General features: G+C 36.0%; 1 protein-coding gene across 3 annotated transcripts in view; it reads right to left on the bottom strand.

The window, feature by feature from the left end:
* The window catches only part of CADM2 (cell adhesion molecule 2), a 599764-nt gene that overhangs the window by 49463 nt on the left and 522388 nt on the right, over positions 1 to 27913 (bottom strand). For all 3 annotated transcript variants that reach the window (XM_088522065.1, XM_088522063.1, XM_088522064.1), the window contains one exon: positions 16634 to 16812. In XM_088522065.1, coding sequence (XP_088378191.1) covers positions 16634 to 16812 — 179 coding nt within the window. The remainder of the gene's footprint in view (positions 1 to 16633; positions 16813 to 27913) is intronic.

Raw genomic sequence — 27913 nt, 5'->3', positions numbered from 1 at the left:
TGTAAAGGTGATATAGCTATTAAGCAACAAAAAGACCAACAGTTCTACCTACAGACAACATATTTTAGAACTCTTGGCCCATACATCCTTAAACTCCATTTTGCATAGCCTAGATCTAGATGTTGATTAATGTTCTGTAAAGCACCGAAATACCACATTCAAAAGACTTGCACAACGGGACCTCCCAGCCCTACTTATTGAGCGTCTGTGACACAAAGCTCCCCATCAGTTCTTCAAAGATTTATAGATTCTTGCAAACACTTTACTCATCTTCCCCTTTTTCTATATTGATATCAACAATACAGGCTATTCTATGATTTTAAGTCATAGGAACCACGTTCAGTATTTTTTGAAGTGCTTTTTCATTTATGTGCCAGAAAAGAGACTTACTATTTGATTATTTCTAGCCCTGTAGAATCTCGTTGTCATTTTTACTTTTGACACACCTCAATTCCATTTGCTGGCCTTTCTGAATCAAGTTGAATAGAATGTGCTTTTGTTCTGATGAAAACAACACTCTGCTCAGAATACCAAGGATTATTATGACCAAGAGACCTCACTGAGTGACACTTTTTAATTCAAGTATCCATATCCAAATCAATACACCATATTACTGCTTCACTAATATTTAACTGAAGAATCTTTTGAGGCAGAAAATAGCTAGATTTTATTACTGCAGAGCTAAAGAAAATAGGATAGCCATGCACAGAGACCTAGAAGTGAAGACATAATGGTCACCATTAATTTTTAAATCTCACTTCTCAAATGAATGTTTATTGACAGAGAGGCATTCGGTCAAAATTTAGTATTGTAATTAACCTGGTATTCATTTAGTCACCCTGGCTATCTGTGGAATACCAGCAATCACAAATTGTTTCCCTAAAGGTTCTTGGAAATAGAAACTCCACATTTAGAGAGGTTACTGACTCTAGTCCTTCTTGTTTTGGTTAATTAACAGATTGTACTTGAGCTGAATTTTCAGTGGAAGGGGTGGGCTGTAGTGGAACAGAGGGGTTTGGGGGTGGGCCGCAAATACTCAGCAAAGAAATTCCTTTTAACTAAGGACCTGCAGTAATGTCACAAATCAGTGAATGAAGAGGGCAGCCTGCTGAAGATTTTAGAGAGAAAGGTTCTCCATGGGCCCCCATGGTATGTTAGCATGACATTAAGTTACATTAGCACTGGCAATTTGAAGGTAGAGAGCAGATAGCCTGCTGATTGGTAGCAGGCATACCGGGGGTAAGAGAAGGAGAATGCAATTCTTGGCTTGTTCTGGAGGCTGCTCTTAGGAGAGGCACAGATGTAGTCTGTATATTTGTGGCAAAATGGAGCTGTACAAGACCAGTTCAAAACACTGCCAGGTCCTGCCCAACCACGATTTTTCGTTTGCTTCCCCTTCTTTCCTGAATTGAAACCACATTCTTCTTGTGAAGGCAAAAGTCATTCATCCATTTAAGTGTAGAGAGCCTGGCCAAATTACTCTTACTGCAGATTTGGCCCTAAGCATTTTTGCTCTCCATTTCCACAGAAATGAGAAATGGTTCTGTTTGGTTTAGCAGGCTTATGTGAAAGATAGATCTGACCTATTGAAAATATTTGACTTCTTTGGTAAAAACACAACTAATACTCTGAAATGACTGAGCACAATTCAGGCAACAATTGGCTGCAGTTGATAAAAATGTAAAGGCTCTTGTTTCAAGTTTGACAAAGGCTGACAGAAAAATTAAAGGACAAAGTGATAATGATGGATGGCCCTTGCTGTATTTTCACTGAGAAGGAAAGAAGTTTTAAGTGGTAAACTGAACTGAGTGATGACCTACCTGGGAAACAATCTCACTACTCTCTGCAAAATTTAATCAGAGTCTGTGATATGTAGTGCTAAATAATTTAGCAAGGTTTTAAATTCAAAGGGAGCTGCATTTAGTGTTGCTCCCAGAAACTAGGATTGAACAAAGAGATCGTTCAGCTTGAATCTCATGTGCCAATAGCTCCTTAGTTGTTAGAAGCTTCATGGACATGAGTGACCAGTTCTTTTGTTTTTATTTTAACTGATTCGGATTTATGAAATTCTGAAACAGCAATTATTTGCTTGACATTTTTGCTAGAAAATCAGTTGTCAGTAAAAAAAAATATATCCAGAATCTTTCAACTGGAAGCTCATTTAGATCTAGAACACTAATTAAAACAATTGAAGTAGAGGCTAACAGTAGGTGAGTTCATAACACACCTGCTCCAGAGCTAAAAAGGCTAGACACTTCAGAAAGAAAATAAAATAGATTCACACAAACTCATGCTTCCAAAATGGGCCTCTGGGTGATATTAAAATTTGGAAGATAAGGGAGCTCACTAAGGTTTGCTTAAATGTAGTTTTGTAGAATGGTTGAGTTAGAAAGACTCAACAATGAAATGTTAGACATGACAGGATTTTGTTCTCATTGCTTTCTCCTCTTAAGTCAGGAACTGGGAAGGCCAGTATTTCTCTCTCTTCTTATAGAAAGCTTGATAGGACATTTTTCCTAATTTGAAACCTGGTCTCAGTAGCAAATGAAGTAAGAAAAATTATTGCAAAATTATGCAATGCCTCCTTCCTCTATTTGCAAACCAACAAACATAAAATTGGTATCTAAACAATTCACATTTCTGGCCCAAATTCTACTCTATTAACAATATAATTACAAAGAATCAGACCCATTTTGATATTAGTATTTGAGTCTAGCAGCATGATATCATTCAACACTATCTAAAATTTCATCACTTAAATTGAGAATCATTACACTAAGTTTTGTAACACAAGCTTTGACCAGAAGAGCTCAAAACAAAATTAAAAAAAGAAAAAAATATCAATGTGAGAAAAGGAGGCGTAATAGGCAGGAAGCTACTTCCAGTGATGTCATACCATTTGACATTAAAATATGACAAAATTAACTGTCCATGATCATTTTGAAACAATCCCTCTGCTGAGTATCTATCTCTCTTATTTTGAGCACCACAGCTATGGTACGACTCACAACAAATACTGGTGCATGACAGGATGATTTTCCATCAAAACCACAGGCAAACAACAGGAGCAGAAGCTGTCAGTGAAAAAGGAGCTGTGGCTCTCGGGCAGGTAACATTCATGGAGCAATAGGAAGGCAGGAAGGACATTCACGTGGTAGCTGGGGGATCACCAGCTTCCTTCACCTCTCCCCCTGACAGATGAAGCTTTTATAGGACAATTGCACATAACCTTTACATAAAAACAGATATGGTGACCACTAAAGTTTGTTGTATCCTTTCCCCCAGGATATCCATCCCTACCCACTTCCATCAGCATTCGGGTGAGTAGAACATACCAAGAAGGGAACCCTGGTCACCTTTACTGCACTGGGACTGTGCATTTTACAACACTCAGAAGTACTTGCTGAAAGCCAAACAGGAGCAGGAAACACAAAAACACAGGAAAAAGCACGTTTCACTTGTGTTTAGCTAGAAAAGCATGACCACACGACCTTTCCCTGCAGCACAGATGTTGTCACAAAGCCGGCTTTGTCACCTGGAGGCTAGAGTACTTGCTTGCATGCACAGCTGCTGGAGCTGCACACGGAGACTGCAGGAAAACTCAAGCGTTTCACAGGAAAGCATCTAGCATCATCATTTAGGGATTGCACTAGTGCCTGATAAGTTTTAAAATGCTGGATTTGGCCTTTGAAGCCCCCAGTGCTTACTTTAGGGATCATTTTCCTCCTCAACGCCACTCCACTGAATTTCTGAGTAGAAAAGCACTCTAGCTGGAAATATGCAATGAAGGAGATTAGCTATTGGAACATACTCCCATATGGATGCCCATCAGGCTCCTATTTGATTCTGGTCATTTGAAAAGTTCAGCATTCTTGATCTTTGTGAAGTAGAATAATAGCTGATGTAATGTAGAATATTGAAATATATTGAGCTATTGCTGTTCGGTTTTGCTGGGTTGATCATATAGATTAAAACACTGTATCAGAGAAAGCTAATGGGTTGCACTTCAATATTTCTTATTTTCTAATTTTGCATAAAAACAGGTGACAAAAGCATAGGTGATAAAAGTAGAAATTTGACATTACTTTGATTATTAGATACTGAAGATTATTTTAATTCAAGGAAAATCTTAATTCTTGAATAGGCAAATTCTTTAACTGAAGCATCTGTTTTTAAGTACTCTGATTTTAATTTGCTAATGGTTATTGGCATAAAATGTACCTTAAGGACAAATAATGACTGGTATTTAACAGAAGGGCTAATTTTGTATGTTCCGCAGCCATGTGAACATAACAGATTGTTCCAAATTTATACTCTAAGACCTATTTTTCTTCCCAAAGTTACCTTACTTTTTGTTAGTCGTTAAAAAATAAAAGCTTTCATACATAATAGAAGAATATTAATAATGCCTATTGTTTCTTTAAAGGAGTCATTCTATCTTGAATAAAACTCAATTTTTCTAATCGAAGTAGTTAGTTACAAATACTGTACCAAGAATAGCACTGCACTTTGCATTACAGTTAAGAAAAATTTACAGAGCATGCAAGAGGCTAAAAACAAGAATTTTGTAATTCAACAGTCGAAATAAAAAGTACAGTTTTAAGCATTAAAGCACTATAGTCTCAAACAACGAAACAGCTATATTTATGAAAAGGCATCTATAACCTGATTTATATGTGTTTTGATTTTGTAGAGGACTCTGCATTAGCAAATACATAAGCAGTAAAGGATAAAACTCTGCCTGAGGTTCTACTATGTCAAAATGTAGCCTATATAGATCAAATTTTAGGATAAAGGGAAGTAGCATCTTTCCCAGTTCACAACTGGGAAAATGAAGCATAAGAAGTATTAAATGAAATGCCTCATATTGCACAGACCTCTGAGCTTGACAGAGGGGTTCAGACAGATCTCCTGAGGACCACCTTAATCCTCCACTACAAAAACCAAACCAAACCAAACCACAAAAAAAAATAACCTTTTAAAATTGTTCTTAAAAAAGCAATTGTCCTTATACCTCAAATGCCATTTTCACTGTATTCAAGACAAAGTGCTACCATGAAAGCTACCAAACTTCTTAAATGAACAAAACCAGTGCCATTTGTCCCAGACACACAGCATTCAATCATTATTAATACAGTAGTCTAGGCCCATTGCCACTGCTTAAAAATCACTTTAAAGTTGTGATGTTCATTTTTATTCTTTTTAAGTAAATAGACAAGCCACATTTCCTTGTATCTCCAAGCCATAAAATAGAAGTATTCAAAATTAAATGAAATAAAGTCCTAGTAGCTGGCCCTTGAAAATCTCTAAGAAAAGGCTTAGAAAAGAGAAGTACAATACAAATTCAGACATCAACAGCCTTGAAAACAGATGACAGCTTTTTCAGAATGACATTTGACTCTCTCTGTGCAAAAAAATTCAAAAAGCTCTGTCAGACTTGTACAAAGAAGAAGAGGCCAAGGAGAATTTTCTAAAAATTCCCTCTTGAGAAGACAATTATTGAAACTAAACGTAGATAAACGGGTTGCTGGTCTCTATTTTATTGAAGTTGCTGCTTCCATTTCTCAGAGAAATTCAGAACAAACCACAGAAATTGCTTAAATAACTCAAAACTAGATGCAATAATTTTGAGGTTAGTAAAAGAGATTACAGAGTGTTATTTTGAATTATTTTATTTTGAAATAAAATCAGAGGGGTCCAATGCTAATCTGAAAATCTTTATCACAGTGGGACAGTTGTATCCCACTGAAAATCACCTTGGGCAAGTTAATGTCATCTTGGAAACCTAAAATATAGTTTACTGCAGTTCTTCATAACTTACTCTGACAAATAAGCTTCATTCTCAAAAAAATCAGCAGAATGCATCACCTGAGAATACAAGGTCTTATCTACTTAATCGTCATTTTTTTTATGCTCTGCCTTTTTTTGTTCAAAAGTGTTTTATGTACATAGTTGATTATGCAACATCATTTTGACTTTGTACAACCCACAACTGTGAATGGTGGAACATATGCAATGTAGTCAAGCCTGCAACTTTACTAACATTATCAGCTTTCCTTCAAGCAGGCAGGCACTAGGTAACTTTACTACTAAGCAACCAAATATCACAGTTAACCAACAGTACCTGTCATGAGGAAAGCTTGGCCATATTTGCTAATTTTTTAAAACAACATGGCATAAAAAGCACTGCAATGAGATTTCAGCTTCTGCTTGTGAATGATGATAGCCATCCAGAGCACTCAATCAAGTGGAAAACTACCCCTTCAATATGTCAGCCTCCTTCATCGCCTCCCTGCCTCCTACCGATCAAGGATTTAGGAAACCTGCAGAAAATACAAAAACCAGAAACCACAGGAGGGAAAAACAAATTCACTACTATCATGATCCACGGCAATACCTGAAGAAAAAAACAGTCTACCCACTTGTAGAGCTTCCCCTGACAGACTTTTTTGTCCTTCTCCCATCCTTCGGTTCCATTTCTTCTTCACTTGTCATGAAAATGAATATGGCATTTTCGACTGAAAGTTATACCCTCTTATAGGCACAAAATTACCGGGCAAGAGCAAATTTTTTTCTTCAAGGATGTATTTGATGAGTAAACAAGCTGTGAAGATGCCAGCAGAAGAAAAGTAAAGGAAATGTGGATAACAGTATAAAGCAGATAACCAAGAAAGAAATAAGAATATTAGTTCTTCTGTCTGCAGGCCTTCTAATAATAATAATAAAAAAAGTAATTGTGACTGAAATTTGTTCACATCATTCATCTCACAAATTACATGTCTCCTTACACAGTAAGGTTAATTCCAGTAGTATTAGTAGGTATCAGGAAACCTGTTTGGAGGCACAGACTCCAAATTTACTGCCAAGTAAATTTCCTCAAAAGGTGTTAACATTTTCTTGCATTAGTGAGGTTGTTTTACACTCTCTTGAAAGAAGTTAACCTATTGTGAGAGATCCAGATACAGCACTGTGTGATCCAGCCAACATGACCAACCTTGGTTGATTCATACTCAACCTTGCGAGAAATATTTTCTTCTACTACAACCTGCGGTTAGTTTCTGAAATATACCCTTCTTATTGTCCTCTTGGCTAGTTTTTGCTGTCTCTTCCCCTTCTCATGGGAGTGATACAGAAAGACCAATGCAATGTGCTTTCTTGAAAGCTGTGAAAACTGTTGTGAATCCTTGAGACAAAGTCAAAGCAATACAGAATAACAGAACACAGGAAAATCCAACGCAGAACGATTATGATATGATTTAGCAATAAAAAAGTGACTTAATTTCAAAGAAAAGAGAATTTTATTAGGTTCAAAATTTAAGTCGAAAGAGCTAGAAAAATAGTTGATGACTCCAAGTTAGATGATTTCTTTGAGGGAAAGGAGGGTTAAGGTGCTTTGAGTTCCACCACATATTTAGACTGAGTATATGCTAGGAGGAAAAATGTTACACAATGACATTTAAATTTTATTCATAGAAATTTAATTTGTCAGTTCTATCAGCTTTTTAGTTGGAAGCATTCTGAAAACCAGGAAGAAAAAAAATGTTTAAATGAGGAATATTAATAAAATATCTTTTTCCTTTAATAAAATGTACAAATGTAAGCTAAGATAAACTTCAAAAAAAATTTACAAGTCATTAGGTATTTAAATTACTAATGGCAAAAAGAGAAAAGCTTCAAATAATTACGAATACCAAATTATGAATGATAGAGATAGCTATGGTTTATGATGAACAAATTCGAAAGCATGCATTTGTCTGTCTTGGCCTCTGGTCTTTCTGGCATTATTTTCATATGTGGTCAAAGCCCTTTAGGTTCCTTATAGCTCTCTAACAAAGGTGAGTAAATTTCACAGTTTACTCATCCCACTAGGTACAAGATGCAATATGAAATCTCCCTAAAAGAATGCTATTTCTCTCTATTTGCTCAACGCCGATGATTTATGCAACATTCCCAAATGTCAAAATCTCAACTAGAACAAAACACGGTACTGATATATAACATGGCTAGCGTCATCAACTGGTATTGTAAGTATTATTACTACATAGCATATCATTCTGCTTTTGTGAATTGAGTCAAAAACTGAATCGACCATTCTCATAAGAAAGTTAATTTACAGATGTACCATATGAAAATGGCAGAGACAGGAGATTCTCATCTGCATTCTAAGTAGCACCTAATGGTGCAGGAAGAGTTTCAATTTAGAAAATTACTAAGTAACTTTTATAATTTCTTTATGGTTTATTTTTGTGAGTAATAAATGATCTTGATGGAAATAAAAGATCATTAGCAACTGTTAGACTTCTTCATCAGTCTCAAGTTCAATTATTCTGTAACAGCCATATTTACTTCATGAATCATTATCTTCCCTTCTTTAATAAATTCATTTTTAACACATACAGATTGGATATGGCATTCCTAGACATGAAATTTTACAGTCTGACCCCTCACTCAGAAAACCTTTATTGAGATAAGCTTCAAGAATATTAGAGGTAAGCAATAAAGAAGCTCAAAGTCCAGAAAATTTAGAGTGTAAGCTGTGCTATCAAAATGATCAAAGTGATAATAAAATATATGGTACTTTCTTAGAATTTTTTTTTTTTTAAAAAAAGAGTATCAGCAATATATCTAATACATTTAGTTTTAAAAGTATGCTAATAAAAATTCTCTTCCCATATAAAAACACCCAAAATATTAATTTTATGTAATTCTTGTGTATGGAGAGAAAGTCTTATTATACTTTTAAACTAACAAGCAGAAATCCCACAACGAGTCCAAATCAAGAACTATCACATTAGTCAATTATACATGTACATAGAAAATTAAATATTTTCAAGTGTTTGGTGTTACTAGCGACATTACCCAAAGCTACATTTTTTTAGATTAAGTATACTGATAACATATTCAAATAGAAATGATTTATATGTGTTAGAATCTACTGTCAACAGGTGGAACTGGAGGGAGATTTTGTTGCCTCCACCAGGAAAAATAATACACTTAAGAAAGGAGAAATTCAGAGGAAGATCAGCTGAAATACTCTGTAAATTCATTAATCTCAATGAGTATGCCAGATTGGAAAAAAATATATATATTTTTTTTTTAAATGGGGGGGGTATTATGCAATAATATCATCTATTTTAAAAGCTATTTTCCATCAAAATATTTGTTCTAATATAAAAATGCAAAAGTGTTAAAAAGATTCACCAAAAGCCTTATTGTGGTTTAGAATATTATTTTCTTGACCTTTAGAAAATAACTTGGAGCTCAACTGAAAAAAAAAATATTTTTCTAATGTTGCTCTAAATGAAGAAATGTAATTTCCGGCAGCTCAACTATAGAGCTTACTGGGTGAGTATTTATCAAGAGAAAGCAATTTTAAGTAGTTACTTTGCTAAGGTTTGGGTGTAATAGCTGGACAATTCATACATAACATTAAGCCAATAATTCCACTGTAAGTATCTTGACAGATTTCTCATATATAAAAGCATCAGCTAAACATATTATTCTTTAGTCGAATAATACAAACTGTATTACAGAATGATTTCTTAATTCATCTCATTGTTCAGCATTCACACAAAACTATTTTAAAGTTTGCAACACTTGTTTCAGTGTAATCTAGGGTCTTCAGGAGAAGTGAACTTTTACTGTGATAAAGATTTAATACTCTGCTGTCATTTTAGAATGTTGATATACATGTAAAATCAAAATATTTTGACACAATTTCAAGGGTTATCCTTGAAGAAAAAAAATCAAAAACAAAATCAGAAAACAACACATATAAGCTCCACTTTGTGTTAATAAAAGCCATCCTTTAATGTAGGATTTTCTGAGTTATTTTCTTTGGCCTGCAACAGTGAAGCCTCCACTTCCGTGGCTCAGCTTTTGCAAGAAAACTGTCAAAGTGCTACGGGCGTCAAAAGATGTGAAGATGAGAGAAAAAAAAAAAAATTCCTGGTAGAGTTACTGCACTCTCTACCAGGGAGAGCACATTGGTACGCATGTGCTGTGCACTCGTGAGTGTTTGTTCACATGGGGGAAAGAAGAATGAATTCAGGACAAAAAGAAGGTTGAATTCATGACTTAAAGGAATCTTCACATTTTTAGGAAGTGGAAATTCTTATTTATTTATCAGGTGGATTCCTCTGTCAGTGAGTTGTCTTCTGTACCCTTCTATTTTCCTTTATTCTTTACTTCTTATGAGATCATAGAATCACAGAATCACAGAATCGTCAAGGTTGGAAGGGACCTTTAGAGATCATCTAGTCCAACCTGATGTGACTCCTATCCAAGCAGCGCCCTGACATAAAATTGCAATGTTTGTGTATTATGTTTATATGAACTTACCATCCTAAATACCTGGCATGGTTCATTTTTGCCTTCAAAATGATGGGAATAGGAGAGACTTTTGTTTTACTCTATGCTTTAAGTAGACAAAACTTCTCTTTCCTTTAAATCAAATATAGTCTAAAAATTTGCAGAACTATAAAGGCCATGTACACACATGTACAGAATTTTAAATAAAGACCTACATAGTCTTCCAAGCCTCGTATTCATGATATGTGTTGATTGCTGTGGGAGCAAAGTTGGTTTTATATGAAAAGCACCCCTCTATTGTGGCTTTACAGAGAAGTTATTATTGTTCCATAACATCACTCATCTGCTCAATTCTAAATCTCTTTTCAGAAGTTCAAGCTTTGTTCAATCAAAGGGTAGGATTTTCCCACAGGCAAGGAAATTCTCATCTCTGAGACATGTCTGTAAATGAGGTGTTTCATCTCAGGAATTAGAACATAGGCACCTTTAGAAACTGTCTATCTATCTCAATGTCTAAGAAGCTACTATATACCGAAACAGACAGCAACTAGATGACTGCAGAGTCTGCTGTTCCTTATGGATGTCTCTCATTATTCCCGTATTTCCTTCCAGTTTACTCCTGCTTCACTGAAGTGATAATTTTTCTGTGATTTTGAGGAAATGTTCATAAAGAAAATGAAAATATTTGCAAACCTAGAGGCCTATTGCCCACCGAATAAGCTAAGTTTCCAAAAAAAGGGCAAAAAATGACACCTTTTCAGTCTTATTTCAAACCACTCTTCTTGTCAATGTTTACTGCCAATGTGTGAGAGACACGTAAACTGAGTTACAGGAATAAGGGAATGAGAGGAGCTCATATAAGGGCAAATGGACACACAAAAATAAAGGAGCTTACAACAGATAAAGGTAAAGGTGCTTGATTTTTGATCTGTCTAAAATTCCACAGATTTTCTAGTAATTTTTTTAAAAAAACAGAACATAAGAAGAAGTACCTGGTGTCAAAAATACGATTACAAATGGCCATAGGTAAGACCGCATATAAATGTGTTTGGTTGCAGGAATTGAATGTTATGATGCTTGATGCAAACTGGGGCAAGAGCTGTTTCAAATACTGACAATGGTCAGTTTCAGAGAACTACAGGTGGAATAATGAGGAAAAAGATGGAAAAGAGACCATGGAAAACAAAGGCAAGTGAATGGATAGAAGGGACTGGAAGCTAGGAAATGCAAAAAGACTGTAAAAAACCATGAAAATCAGTGAGAAATGTCAGTGTGACAGCAGGGTGGAAATACTCAAGAATCTAGTCAGAGGGAACAGCACAAAAATACAAGTGACTAACTACAGTGCAGCAATCAGACTGGAAAGAGGCAAAACCCAGGTGCAGGCGAGAACATCAGAATGATAAGACCAGCTCTGGGACTTAGCAGAGGACACAAGTCAGCGGCTAAGTGAGAGACTCTGTAACAGGAGACGTACTGGGATGTGAGAGAAGTTATGGAAGTGATGGTGAGAGGAATGAAATGATGGACACCATCAGACACCAAACTGAGCAGTCACCACAGTGGGCTTTTCAGTAGTTACAGCACAAAACTTAGAGTAACAGAGGCCAAATGCATTGGAAAGTTGAGAAGTGAAAAGATGAGGCAGAAGCTTTAACAAACAAACAAGAACACTTCTTCCTCAAAGCAGGTAATTCAATTCAGAAACTTCTTGTCCCAGGTACAGTGAAAACTGAGACAATAAATATTTTTGAAAAGAGACTGCACAAGCACATGAAAGATAGATACACTATGGTTCAAAAGCCTCAGAAGCCACAGAGGGAATCCTGGTCTGATAAGTTCGGAAGGGATCTTGTATTTAAAAATACATTATCAATTACTAATGAGCATATAATTTAAGTAAGACGTAGCAGCTTTTGTTTGCAAAGGAGTAGTCTGTTCAAGAAAAATACAAAATATTTGAGAGGTTGACATAAAAGAAAAATGTTAAACTATCTTTTATTCTCCTGAGATACTGAATTACTGGCTCAATCTCTTCTTACTGTATATACAATTCTGGTAGTATGAACTGCCTTAACTATGAACAGGGTCCAATTCATGTTCACTTCCAGATTGCTTTAGTAGATAATTGACACTTGACACATTAAAGCTCTGTTTCAATTAATTGAATACATGGCTTTAGATTGGCAAATATTTTTAAAAATTTGCTTTCAAAAATTACTTTCTTTCAGAGAGGTCTGCAAATTACAAAATGCTGCTGCTTCCAATTAGAATAGGATATCCCATGTTATGTCAACTCCTGAACATGATGATGTTCCACAGTGACAGCCAGAGGTTATGAACTACAGCTATATACATAACAGCTGTGTCTTTAGTGTGATTATGATGGACCAGCTCCTTTCTCAACTGCAGCTAAATCAATGCACTTATTAACTAAGCTTTGCAAGTAGAATCTATGTTCTTGGGTTGAGCATCATGAATCTGACAGTAAGCTCTGTTTGCTGATGATTAATGACTAGTATTTGGACAAAGGTAAACAAAAATTCCTAATAAATTGAAAGAGAGAGAAAATTGCCTGGAGCCCATTACCAAAGAAAAGGTGTAATATATCTAGCTGGAATGTGCACTTCTAAAGCACTGAGCTCACCAATTAGAATACAGAAATGACAACAGCTACAGGCATTAAAGCTTGTGCCTTCATTACTGCACCAGACTAATGCTTGAGCAAACTACATGTCTTGCCTTTGTACTACTGCCTATAAACTCTGACTTTGTGCCCACCTTCCTGCTTCATGAAGTGTTTCCTTGACATTTGTTATTAATAATAAATGCTAAAAAAATAAAAGTAGTAGCTGTATTGATGCAGCAAAGCAGCATGGGCACATTTAATAGCTGATGTTTTTACCTAATTTAAATATATTCACTTTCTCTGAAGTCAAATTTCTTTAATTACACTACAAATCTAAAAAGACTTTTTATGTTATCAAATAGTAATTACATTAGACAGATTGTCATTCATCTGCTTATAGCTGTATTTATTTCATCTGCCACCACCTAACATCAAAATACTTCATCTTCACTTAAAATGGGAAAAATCACCATTTTTTTCTGCATCATCTTATGTCTAGGTTGACCCAGTTAAAGGCATTTGACACTCCTTGATTTGTTTATATAATTAATTTTGTATAAATACTTTGCTTACACTTAATCTCTAATTATGATAGACTACATCTTTTCATTTTTAGGCATGATTCGCTCTATCCTAAAGCCGACTAAATCTTTTTTTAATTTAGGAAGGTAACTTTGGAGATGGTGCAAATCAGTTGACAAAGTGCATTAAAAGTCAGTTGTTACACAGGTAAAGGGAACAGAAGCACCATAGAGTTTCTACAGTTGAAAACCTGCCAAAATAAGGCCAGAATGGAGGAGGAAAATGTAGAGGAAATCTCAAAATGAAAGAAAAAGGACAAGTTGTGAACTAAACTGCATTCCCTTGCCTCTGTAGATAGAGATACCTTTCACTTCCACCTGCCTTTCCATATAAGCTCACCTGGAAGAAATATAAGCAGAGTCTCCCTCTCAACTTGGGCATGTACTATTCTTTCTCTCTGTCACTACAGCTTCTCAGGGCTCAGGAGCTTCCTGGAGGAATTATTATTTGCTTGACATTTGTGAAGCTGAACTTCCAGCGACTCAGCTAAGGGTCTACTAGCAGCCAGAGCACTTATGCCTCACTCCTTATAGTTTTTTTAGTTCACCTTTTGTAAACCTTATTTCCTTGACCTGCAATTCAAAGGAATCTCTGTGAAGACTCCCTCATGGACCCCCCTCTCTTCTCTCACATCTTTATGAATGCTTCTCCCCTTATGTGAAATCTGGCACATGCCTGTACTGGAGGTCTAAGATTCAAGGTAAAAAAGGATATGCTTAAAAGGATATGTAGAATGACAGAATCATAGAATTGAATCATGAAATCATTATGATTGGAAAAGACCTTCAAGATCATGAAGTCCAACTGTAAAAACTGTTTTACAAAGGAATAAGTCAATAAAATAATAACAATACATTAGGCACAGGAGAAGTAATGAGAAATCAAGTAATTCTGCCAAATATATTTAGGAATATATAGAACAATGTCTTCTATAAAATGGAGGAAGGCATCTTCAGGAAATGGTGAAAAACAGTTTTGCTAGAAAAAAAAGGAGAGAGGAGAAAGAGTGATAATAATTTACTATGCATGTGAATACAATGAACTACAGAAGGGATAAGAGGCTGCCTAAATTGATCTACATAACTAATTGTTTTACAGTTGATAAAGTAACTGTGTCAATCTTTTTTGTACTTAAAAAAACTTAACAACAATTCTGAAATGCTGTTAGTTATTAAGCACTAAACATCATCACACACTCTGTCACACCTTTCTTATTGTTATGGAAATCTAGGAAGCACCTGACATTTTCTGTAGTTCTAACACTAGAATTGCAGAATGCAATTAGGAAAAACTCCAGTATTCATAACAGAAAAGGTCAGCAATGTTCAAGCTAAACCTGATAACATGCTTAATGTGCTGCCAGACAGACCAGAATGGCTTCTTGAAAATGAATGATTTTACAGACTGCTATGAAGCTGTTGCAAGATAATCAGATCAACAGGGGACATGCCACTAAGTGAAAGACACACAGCAGATTATGAAATATTCTTTGGTAGGGGCATGTTGTAAAGTCACCACTAAGGGAAAATTCACCATTATAAAAGACCATGTTTTCAAAAATTATCACATAAATAAATTGGGCAGAGCACACAAACCACTGAAATTTCAACATTTGGTAAGCATGAAAAGGCATTACTCCATCAAGAGGAGCGTCTTTTGGGCATGCAGCCAACAACCAATACAACACTGTCTCTGAGGTTTAAAAGCTTTTTTTTTTCATATTCTTTTTCTTTATAGTAATCAATGTAAGTAGAGGTTAGAGATTTTAGCTTTTGTATTTGTCTTAAATATAGAAATACTCACACAACAGTACAGGCTCCGTGTTCCTCCTGCAAAGACCTCCTCATTATTTGTGCCACTAATCCTATGTAAACTAATGGTGAACTTTAAGAAAATGAAAAGTAATCTAAGGGGTTCTTTTGATAAATTACAGTTCAACAATAGTGCCAAAAAATAACCAATTACTGAAAGTTGAAAGTAGCATTTATTAGAAGCTAACTGCCAAATACCTAAAGGTGAGTTAAATCTTTAGAGAAAATGCTGTGGAGAGCTTGTGAACACCAAAGAAATACACATTTGTTACACTTTATGTCATTATAAGCAGTTTATATGCTTTTCATTTTTACTCACAGACTACAGCTTGCCTTAGATGATTGTTTCATTTTATTTTGTCATAGTTATAAAATGTTGCATTTGTACAAAAGCTAGAAAAATAGTATTTAGATAGGAGCACAATGGAATATTTTATCTCTGAATTCTCCAAAATTCAAACTATAGAACTCCAGGAATTATCTCATACAAACCTGTAATAAGGGAACATTTTATTTTGAGACTGATAGATCAGTGCTTTGGTTAAGTCAAATGCTAGCTAATTTTGTATTATCTGAGTAATATCAAACTATTTCAAAATTAATATAAATGCCCTTATTCTTTTAATGTGACACATCTTCTCACCTAATTAATTAAGTACAGAAAATTGATTGTAATTCAGTGTACACTGTCCTGGTTTTCCTTTTTCTTATAAGTATTATGAATTTAGGTAACTACATATTTCTGAGGATTGATTAAAGTATTAGGCCAAATATTCCAAGCCATCTTTATGATCATCAGCTAACTTTTGTAAGTTGAAGTTGCTCAGTAAGTAGCGGGTTATAACTTGCTTGAAAAAAAAATACTTGATAGCCTATCTACAGTGGACTATTAAAAAGCCTCAAAAAAGGTATTTCACTATTTCCCTCCATGTATCAGCTATAATCTGTAATCAGCTATATCTGAGCAGTAGGTGCCTAAGGCAATTATTTATGAAAGTGTCCAATACATTGCAAAATACTTTTCCAGGTGCTTACTTAGCAAGTATGCAACATAAAAGAATATATTTTTTGTAAAAAAAAAAAATGAATGAGGAAAGGCATGTCAATAAAAGGAAGTAAACATATTCCCCATAACTAAATGGTAAAGTAGATCACTGCATCAATAAAACTGCAATTACAACTTTTTCTGGCTATTTTTAGCTTTTTCTGGCTATTCTTTCACTGCAACATAAACACTTGCTTGTATTTGCTTGAAGTGCTACTTATGCATACCATGCACCCCAAAATTGAAGGTACTCACCATGTACTATCAGGACATATTCTGTGCTGTTTCGGCCAATAGGATTTTTTGCTTCGCATCGATACGTGCCGTTGTCTGTTTTATTAAGGAAACTGATGCTTAGAACCCTGCCATTGACAACCATTCTTTCTGGATCCGGCAGCTCTCCACCATCCTTCGTCCACAGGACTGGTTCTGGCCTGTCAGATCCAAAGCAATATATTTAATCAGACTTGTGAAACATATACTGCAATCTAAACAATAGAAGCTGCAACACTAGAAATTTATGAATAATATCCTGCCATCAAAGAATAGTCACTGATCATTTGAGTTACTGGGTGTGATGAATTACAACCTCACTACCTAGTACCAGATAAGAAGTATTATCAGAGAAAGTGAAGAAACAGGAAGGAAAAGGGAGAGAAGAAGAAAAGGAAACAGAATGGTATAGAATGACGGAATAAGAAAAGGTCTTCATTAAATTAAAAACAAGTGCTAGGCAAGCTGTTTGGCAGGACATTCAGCAAGCTATATGGAAACAGCTTTTCTTTGTGTGATGAGCAGCATGATCCTGTGGGGTAGATAAGCATCAGAAATCATGCAGGCTGAGGTAGATTGCAAGTGGTTTCCTGTGCATGTGCTGTGTCTGCTTCTCAAATCAGGTATATCAATCTCAAAGCAGCACATCTTACATAGAGTCTAAATTTGTTTCTGTTGATGCATTGACTTGTGTTGCAGCCTATCCCTTTCTCCACTTGTTCTTCCTCCTTCCCCAAATAACTGCTTGTTATGTGTGTTGCCTCAAGCAATAGAAGATTTGACTCAAAATTCTGGATTTTCTTTTTGAGAAACCTCTCCTCTTGCATGTCATAAACTCACATGAGACAGGCCAAAGGAAAGCACTGACAGAGTCAACTTCCTAGCCAAGTTAAGGACAGGGGAATCCACTGTCGTGCAGATACCTTCATATCTTCCCATTGGCAACTGATAGTTGACTCTTTCACAAAGATGCTCGAGAAGCACCAGACTTAACGGTATTTGTTTCACAGTATCAGGAAGCATTTATGACTCGTATGGAGTCTTTATTTACACGTTGCAAGATCCACTTTTAAATTCACATGAGGGAAAACATCATAAAGACAGGTCCACGGTTACAAATGAAAAGTTGGGTTACTGATTCCTGAATATCTCATGAACATATTTATGTCACTAATTGCTGTCAACAGCAATTCTAGATTTGCACATTTTTGGTAGGGAAACATTAAACAAAGTATTTGGTTGTGCAAGTAAGCAATTGAACAAAATACAGTCTTACTCATAAAATATTTAGTTTGATTAACTTAAGCAGGTATCATAGAATCATAGAATGCTTAAGGTTGGAAGGGACTGCTAGAGATCATCTAATCCAACCCCTCTGCACACGCAGGGTCACCTAGAGCATGTGGCACAGGACTGCATCCAAGGTACTATTAAATAAAATGAGATTTCAGTGTAGGAATTAAATATAAATATCTACACAGACATATTTTGCTAAATTGTGGCTTAATGCACAGAAAAATATAGTCCTAATGACTACAGTGACATGATTTTAAGTTTATATAGTCTATCTAAACAAAGTGAAGTTGTCTGAAATTCACTTATTTATGCTACTTATCTAGTAAAAGATCATATGTTTCTCTGAAAAGCACCAGAGATTTATGCACATTTTAGCAAGATTTGGATTGCACCTTGATAAATCAGTGCTGAAGTGGCTACCTAGACAGGCTGTTCTCGGAGGCTATAACTTTTTAAATCAGAGAATAATCCAAAATTCACATATTTTAAGGCTAGAATTAAAAACTATGAGTGTAATTTATACCTTATTTATACCTAACAATAATAATACCAACCATAATACACTTCCTAACTACACATTCAGGAGCTGTGGTCTAAATACCTGCCTCCTCTCCACATACATGCATGTGCCTTCCTGCCTAATTTAAACAAGGAAAATTGAGACTACTGTTTTTAGAAAAGATGCCTCAGGTCACTACATTAAGGTGTGATTTGCTTTGATTTGTTAAGGTGGATGTGTTCAGTTTTCTAGCAAACTCCTCATTATTTTCAATTTGCTAGTTTACTGTGAATTTATAACCCTGGGAATTGAAATACTGAAAGGCTTCTGCTAGAATGTACACAACTACCTTCATAAAAGGTATGTTAAAGCAACTTCCATATAATGATAACTTATGGAACTTATATTTCATTGTAAGGATAGAATAACAAGTAACGATGAAATGGTGCTTCAGTATAAATCATTCAGGAAGCCTTATTGCATCTCAGCATATCAGCCGAAGTCTTATGCAGAGTGGTTAGCTATGGTTGCAAACTGATGGTGGCAGAAAAATCATGACTTAGAGAGGAGAGGCACATACTCTGGGTGTCTGAGCGGTGTCAGGCAATCTGTTAATTAACTGCTAATATTAAGCCAGTCTGTGCTGGCTCAGTGGTAGCACAGGAGCAATTCCTGGGCAGCTGGCCCATGGTCAACACGTCGCGCTGCCTGGGCACAGCTCACTCCATTGTACCATTGTCAGGGAGGATGGTGCCTAAAGCAGCAATTCTGTCATAGCCACAAAATTAAATTTTGCCTGTGCTGCTGTGAAGCTTTGAGACACTGTGGTCTAAGCAATTCATTATTTAGGCAAAAGTGAGTTAAGAACATGAGGCATGCTCCAGCATCCACGTCAGTACACCGCTGCTGACAGCGATATCTGGAGCAGTTGTTTAGGGAAAGCATGTGAACACAGCAATTTACTGTTGACCATTCCTCTTGTACTCTGTTCATATTCAAAATTGCCCTATTAGGGATTTTAGAGGGTACCTCTCTTTTCAATATCTATTTAGTATTTAGACCCTTTGCTCACAAATCTCTCTAATCTCCTTTTGAATCTGCTAAAACTGTCTGTCAATCGAGCCTCCTATAGCAATGAATGCTGGAAGCTCAGTACTAGTACTTTACACAAACATACTATGACATGTCTTACACTGACCCCCCGGTCAATGCAATGAATATTGCAGGATATGGTTAAGTAACAGTTATGTATTATAACCTGCATATTATAACCTTACTATAAATCACAATAGCCTTGGTTAGATTTGTTGGTTTGCGTATGATACTTTCTGAGATTATTAAGAGAAAACTAATTCTCACACAAAAAAAAAAGGACAGAGTAAATTTAGACTGTGCTGGCAACTCCCTGATAACTGCTTTTGTGTCTTCATTATCACAAGCATGGATGAAGCTGGTATGCTTATGGGAAGCTTTCCTTCTTTGACACAAAGCATGTATAACTATAAATTCCCTATACTTTATCCTGCTGATAATGTTCGCAGGTGCATATATGGACAGATATTTATTCTCCTATCCAACATTTTGAAAGAGTTCTAGCTTAATTTGGGAATACTTAGGTTTGGTATTCTAAAATACCAGGCAAATATACTTGCGCACTCCTAATGTTAGATCTGTCACAGGATTTGAGCTTTTTTTTTCCTGGTATATTAAAGAATTGGCATGATAATCTACTTTGCTTTGTAGATGGGAACTAACAAGGTATCTCTGTGCCTTGCACTTGTGATTACTCCAAGCTGAATCATAGTTATCAGTTTAATTCCCATTTTGTCAGGCACTCCTGAAAAACATATTTCTTGCAGCACAATAGCTATAAAGTTGAGCTCTGTGGTCACTAATGCAATTGTACAATAACACCTTCACATATTTCATGGCACAAACTAGCTCACTGACCTGCTCTCTCACAGCAGTAGCATGCTGCCTGCTGGTAACAACCAGGTCTCCCAAAGGACAAATCTGTGCTCCCTTTACCCTCTAGGACAATCTTGAGGGAGAGGTGCTTTTCTCTAGCCCTACTGTAATCCCTGTACACATACACTTGTGGAATTGAGCTGTGCTACCGCAGAGATTGTCCATTTGGCTGAGGGCTATAGTGGAGCTGAAGCACTAAGATCCTATTTATTAACCTGTTCTTATTATGCTTACAGCGTGACTCCATTTAAACAAACAAACAGGCTTCTGTATTGAAAAAAATATATTGAAAAGAGATAACTCAAATGTATTCTAAATCGCAGCCCATTCTATTTCTTTGCTCAGTGAGCACTATTTTTACCAATTCTGCTTTCCTTGCAAATGTCCATAGTGGCACAATTACAATTGCGTTGCACTGGGCAAGCCAAGGATACTAATCATGAACAAATTAAAAATGGCCTAAACGTGACCAATTACTACTCTGCTCCCCAGCTCCCTCCCAACCAAGGAAGCCTGAGCTCTATAATAGCTCTGAAGAACCTCTAAGTAGGCTTGATATAATTTCTGTTCAATCTTAACAAAAAGGCCAAGAGGCTTTCAGTAGCTGACCTGATTTTTGGTATAAATAACAGATTGTCTTAACTGTCTTTAAACACCCCATAAATAGTAAGAGATTTGGCTGCTCTTTTCTAGACAATCTGAACTGCAATAGCAATGAGGATATTAAAAGTGATATCATGTTCCAGGGTTATTCAGGTACTCAGGCTTTATTCTGCGGAAAGAGAGTTTTCTCACAAATAAGCTAACAAGAATTTGTAAATAAAGAGAAATTATTTTATAATCCTAAAGCTAATAAGTCCTTTTCTTCCAAAATATGAGAATACAGACTGAACTGTAATGCATTCGAAAAAATATGTTTTTAAAAAATATAGTGAAAAATTTGATTGGGGAAAAAAAAAAAGCTTTAACTTTTAACTAGTGTTTACATAATCCAGAAGAGAGCAAGATTTAGGTATTTCTGGTAAATTAGTGCTTTAAAACTTAACAGCAGTATTTCAAAACAAATTGGTTAATTTTCCACCGCTTTCCCCACCCTTGCCCACAGAAATATGAAGTTACTGTCTTTGCTTACCCCCATAGTGATATCTTTCCATACAGAATGACATTTTATTTCTCAACTATATGAACTTAAGGATATATTCACACTTAAAAGATTTTCGTTTTTGTTGCTCTTTCCTGATTTCTGCATACAGAAAGGTCATGAAGAAGGCATGTTTCACTGAGACCTCAGCGAACAACTGTAAGACAACTTATTGGCCTGTAATACTGCCACAGGATATCCTTTCGATTTTGATACAAACTCACTGCAGTAAAAATAATCAGTGACAGCTGTTCACATAATCAGTCTCACTGAGGATATTAACACTCATCCATCTGGGTATCTATCTAAGCATCCTGTCAAGATTTCATACTCACTGCGGATAAGAATAAGAAGGATTGAAGAAGGATTTGTGGGAAGCTAACAAGACAAATAAATGATTTTTCATTATTTTAAGCATGGTCTTCCTGAACAATGCCTTTTAATTCTCCAAACAGGGGCACACTTGTTTTCTCTGAAGTCCATAAAAACAAATTTTAGTGGAAACTCTAAAATGAGTAATGGAAAAGGTTTTACCACATTTATCAAAGCTTTCTTTTTGTTGAAATCTTGGTGCAACTTTAAATCATCTAAGGGAATGGTTGCTTCATTAATTTTACCTTATAAAGTCTCTCTGTAGTGAAAGTCTGGATTTTCAGATTCTTCAGTTAATCATCAAGTTGAAGGTTTAAATCCTGAGGGAACTTCCTGTTTGTATAAAGTCTCATGCTGATGAGTCATAATGGGATGAGCCATTTTGGGAGCATTTCATCTATCAAAAAACACCAATATGTGCAGTCTCTAGCTTTTCATAAAGCGTTTGGATCTTTTTTTTTTATGATATGAACTCTATAGAAAGTTTTTCTGATCTTGAGTAACCTTCATAGGGTGTTCTTCTCTTCAGAAGAATTAGTCAAGAGTGCCCTAGAGTACCTTTTTTTAAAGAAGAAAATTTTGAACATTAGAATTAACTATTACATTTCTGCATACTTTTTTTTTTTTTTTTCCCGTAAGTGTCTCAGGAGACATAAGGTACCTATTTGTAAGATGCCCTTTGAGCCTTCTCTTCCCCAGGCTAAACAATTACAGTCTCACAGACTCTCTTCATAGGACAGATACTCAAATCCGTTAATCTTTGTGGCCCTTAATTGGAGTCTCTTCAGCAGGTCAATGTCTCTTTTGCACTGGGCAGTCCAGCACTAGACCCATCGCTTTAGCTGTGGTCTCACCAGTGCCAAAAAGAAGAGGAGGAGGATCACCTTCCTCAACCTGCCAGTGATGCTCTAACGCAACCCTGGATACTACTGGCCTTTTTTTTTGCTGCAGGTGGGCATTGCTAGCACATGGTCAACCTGTTGTCCAACAGGACTCTCTCTGAGGCAGCCCTCAGCCTGCACCTAGTGCATGGGGTTATTTCTCCCTAGATGCAGAACTTTGCCCTTTCCTTTACTGAACTTCATGAGGTTCCACCAGACTGTCAAGGTTCCCCTGAACATCAGGGGTGTATACACAGCAGGGTCTATACCCTCTGGTACATCAGCCACTTCTCCTAGTTTTGTATCATCACCTGCAAACTTGCTGAGAATGCATTTGGTCTCATCGTCCAGATCATTAGTGTGGCAGTTAAACACTTCTGGCCCCAGTACTGATGCGTGAAAGATACCACTAGCAACTAGTCTCCAGCTGGACTTGGTGCTGCTGATGAGCATGGCAGTTCTAACCCACTACACTGTCCACCTAACCAGCCTGTACTTCATCAGTTTGTCTATGAAAATGTCATGGAAGACAATATCCACTGCTTCTCCTCTTCCACCAAGCATGATTTCCCCTTTGCAAATCTACACCGATTACTCCTGATCACCTTTCTGTTGTTCACATGTCTGGCAATGGTACCCAGGATTAGTAGCTGCATTACCTTCCCACAGATCACTATGATGCTGATGAGTTTATAGTTTCTTATATCCTCCTTCGAGTCCTGGGTCTGGGATTCCCAGGCTGGTCTTACCAGTTCAGACTGATGTGCAGAAGACATTCAGTACCTCTGTCTCTTCTGTGTTCTTTGGCACTACGGTTCCTGCCCCACTTAGCATCAGGTGCCCAATTTCCCTAGCCTTCTTTTTACTGCTTATGTGCTGATGCAAGCCTTTCTTATTGCCATTAATATTCCTTTACAATTTAAGGATTATTACCAATAATCCCTGGGATTTTGTTGGAGAAGGAGTGTTTTGTCATGGTTAGCTTGGTTATGCCAACTGGCTATTCAGCTTTGAAGGAAATGGAAGAAAACTGAGAGAACACAGATGTGCAACATGGCTGATGCCAACATCAGAAAAAATTCCATCGTGACATTGTGATACGCATCAAAATGGAGGTCAAGTTAGCAGACTGTCTCAGTGCATGTCATATAGCAAAATTCATAGGAACCCACCACTGCAGTATCTGATAATGCAGCTACTTATTTAATTGACTTCTTATGCCCTCAGTACTAGAACATGCAAATGGACAACTCGGATTAAATGCAGTGAGACATGAAATCAAACTGTGCACAGTTGGTTGCTAACTCCATTTATCACCCCAAGCACCTCTCAGTAAGAGTACAGTCAGGCAAACATTCATCTAAAAACACCCTTTTTTAAGAATGTCCTCATATTAAAGTATCCAAAAAAAATTAATCATTCAGGTTATTTGCTTTAGTTTGCCAGTTTCAGTAGTGCTGCTTCTAATCCTATTCATCTCTTCTAAGACTTTTATCTCAATATCTTGCCTGCTTTCCTCTTCTCCATCAGATCTCCTCTATTATAGATATTAAATTCATCTTGCAGTGAAATTACCATTGCATGCTATAAAAGTAACATGTTAAACTCTTATGAATATCATGCATCTTTAAAGAATGCAGAGTAACTGTTTTGCCTCTCATTTTAGTAATAAATCCTGATGAAGTCCTCTATTAAAAGTTCCTACACATGATCACAATAAACTAGAAAACAAATTTCACTTTAAGCAAGAATGCCTTCTGATCTGGAGGAGAAATATCTTTTATTTCTAAATTTGATCTATTATTTCCCCTCTGCCATGCTTCCCTATTAGAAGCTATTCAATATGGGGTTAGGTTTGATTGCCAAATCAGCAAGAGAGAAGGGAGTTCTGGCTAGAGTGCCTGCACCACCTTGCACCACCTATTACTTAGGCCAATATCATAGCAGATGTACCAGAGGTAGCTGATCCTCCTCTTTATTGTGACAAATGTCTACATCTGGTTTTAATATTACAGAAGTTTGCAGAAACTCTCAAGTCATTTTTTTTTTTCTAATTGATATTAACACCATTAAATCCAAATATCAAATTATTCCTACAATGTATCCTACCAGGGCAAAAGCTTTTCTTTTTTTTTTTTCTTTTCCTGATTAACACAAGAAACCCTATTATCTTTAATTTACATAGGAAATATAAACCTTTTTACAAAGTTCATATCTTCTACGCATCAAGTGGCTCTCCTGTAGAGTGCTCAAATTTAGATTTTATTTTTTATGAAGCCTGATTATACTTGGATGAAAATTAACTATAAACCCCTGAACTAGTGAGAAAAGGCTTTAACTGTGTGCCAGCATGCAAATACAGACCAGGACTGACAGGCAACTGTTAACACTTAATGCTTACAGTTCATTCTCATGATGACTATTTAAATTATGCATCCTGTGTCTTTAGATGATCAGTATTTTTATTTAATTTTCTATTATCTGAGATTCTTCAGTGATTATTACTTTTGTAGAAGTTTTTCTTTAAATATATGGAATCAAGAAACTTGCACAAATATTACATCACAGTATTCTGTATTTTTTGATTCTACGGCTTCAACCTCACACCCTCTCAAATTATGCACTTATGCATATAATGCTTTCAAATTCCAGACCTTCAAGTTCAGTATGGAGTCCTTTCTGATCTGTATCAACAATGATACTTCGTCCATTGACCCATAAGTGGTTCTGTTGATGTCTTAATCAATTAATCCAGCTCTATTGTAAGGATTTGACAGTACAAAAAAAGTAAACTCTGAATGTGATCACATGAAAATCCTCACATAAGAACATGAAAGTTTTCTTTCAGTACACTTTTTTTAATATTTACATCAAGCCACAGGCAGAATACTTTCTGCTGTTAAGTATTACACAAAAAGAATTATACTTAACCCTGCTTTGAGATTTAAGAAGTCCTGCAGTTTAGCAGGTACTTCCCCTTCCTAGTTAAAATTTTTGTATTAATGTAAAATTTTAGTACATTATATTATTCCAAAACATAATATGTATTTTCTATTAACAGGTTTTAGAGAAGGCAAAGATATAGAGCATTCCAAATATCAAGCCATCTCAGCCTAGTGCAGGCTCAGACATCTCTGTTTCAGGGTAAGCTGTAGAAAAATATTTTTAAGACTCATGAAACTGAAAAATCTATTTCAGTGTTTATAGCTGGTTTTGAACATGTTTAATGCATACTGCCTGCCAGTTTTATTTTGGTACAATGACATCACCAAATGACTCCAGACATCATTTGTGCTAAAAAAAAAAATCCAGATTATATTCTTTAAAAGAACTTCAGCTTTACAATTTGTATATAAAACCAGAAGTGAAGAGTATTTTCCTTTTATATCCTTTTGAGCAGCAATATTCATAGATACTCATACGATAAGATGTAGAAATTCTTCATTTCTTCATTTTGTTTCTACTTTCAAGCTATTCTTTTATAGAATATTCTGCCAAGTATATTTCCAGTACTCTTACAGGACTGACATCCTTTCCAAAACACTGCTTTCATTTACTAAGCAAAATGATTTTCAAGTTTTGCTTTGTTTTTTAGATCTCAACTCTTCAGATATTCTGGCTGATGTGCACAGTTTCCAACAGTCTTTAAGTGTTTATTGTTGTTGTTATTATTGGTATCCAACAAATTTGCTAATTTCTTTAATGGAAATACTCTCTTATCAGATTATGTACCACATCTGGTGGCTAATTTTCTTAAAGGAATTCAAATCTCCATGTCTTCAGTACCAGATTTATTTACTTCTTCTTTCTCTTGGATAACTAAAAATGACTAGTTTTCCAGTGCTTACTTAGGCCCTGAAAGTATTTTGGTATATCTTATAGGTGGAGCTCTTCCTTTTTTTCCTTTTTTCTTTTTTTTTTTTCTTTATTTTCTGAACAGAAATGGCTGTGCTCTACATTTCAAGCAGATATAAACACGTACCTATATGCACACAAAACTTAGGAGGAGGTTGCCAGCTTCCTGCCTACACCATCTTTCATTGATGGGTCACTGCCAGTAGGCTTTTTACTCATGTTTTTAAAAAACAAAAATGGAGGGTGGGAGGAATGCTGTTGCAAATCTGGCTCCACAAGAGACAAACTCCACCTCGCATACACACAAGGGTTCCCAGTTAAAAAGGGATTCTTGTGCTTAACCCTTGCAGCTTTCTGAAACATTTTAAGATTTAAGACACTGTGAGCCTTCTCTGTGATTGTTGATTTTCTCCACATCTTCCTCTGCTAATCCCATAGCAAGAAAGCGTGAGATATCCTTTGAGCCATAGGAGCACCGCAGACCTGTTAATTTTCAGGTCTTTTCATAGCAGAGAACAGCATCCCTATGGTTATCTGGCCCATAAAATGTCCATTTAACCTTCTGATTATCCCAGATTTTGCACAAGCTCTCACATATCTGTCATAAACTTCTGGCCTTTCATTCTATGCCCAGGGAATTCGCATTCTGAACCTATGACCAACCTCCCAAACAACGGCCTGAACATTTCTACTCTTTTTATTCTTCCTAAGTCCTCAGGCATTCTCATACCCTGTAGGAAACCACTCCCATGATGGGCAAAACTCGCTGACCTGCACTTCTGCCTTTTACTAGCTATTACTGAAGAAATACAAAATGAAGGGAGTGGGAGGTAGATGCTAAATTTTCAAATATTTAGTACCAGAACATCACTTGGGAGCAAAAGGACAACTGAAGAATAACTGTTGCATACCATGAAAAAAAAAGGTAAATCCTTTTTAAATACACCATTATTAGATCAGGTAATAAGCCACAGCTTCCTTCATTTTTTTTTCTTTATAGTTATTCTGAGAAGGACCTGCACACTTTAAAGCATTGTTAGTTCTTTAAATGAAAACACCTAGTATATTAGAACATTTTAAAAGACACCTCTTAGCCACACTTTTTTTTTATATGAACCTGAATAAAATCACACCCTCAAAACATCTCGAGTTCAGAGAAAACACTACACCCTCTACAGCTTATGAACAGAGTTCACCAAAAGTGCACTTAAAAATCTTCTGTGTATAGAAAATAACATCTATGGTATGTA

This window comes from Tinamus guttatus, unplaced genomic scaffold (assembly GCF_059628265.1).
Source record: "Tinamus guttatus ecotype Peru unplaced genomic scaffold, ASM5962826v1 Tinamus_guttatus_pri_ptg000144l, whole genome shotgun sequence".
NCBI classification, from domain to species: Eukaryota; Metazoa; Chordata; class Aves; order Tinamiformes; family Tinamidae; genus Tinamus; species Tinamus guttatus.
Note: the sequence above shows the minus strand (reverse complement) of the source record. Positions and strands in the feature narration are given on the sequence as shown.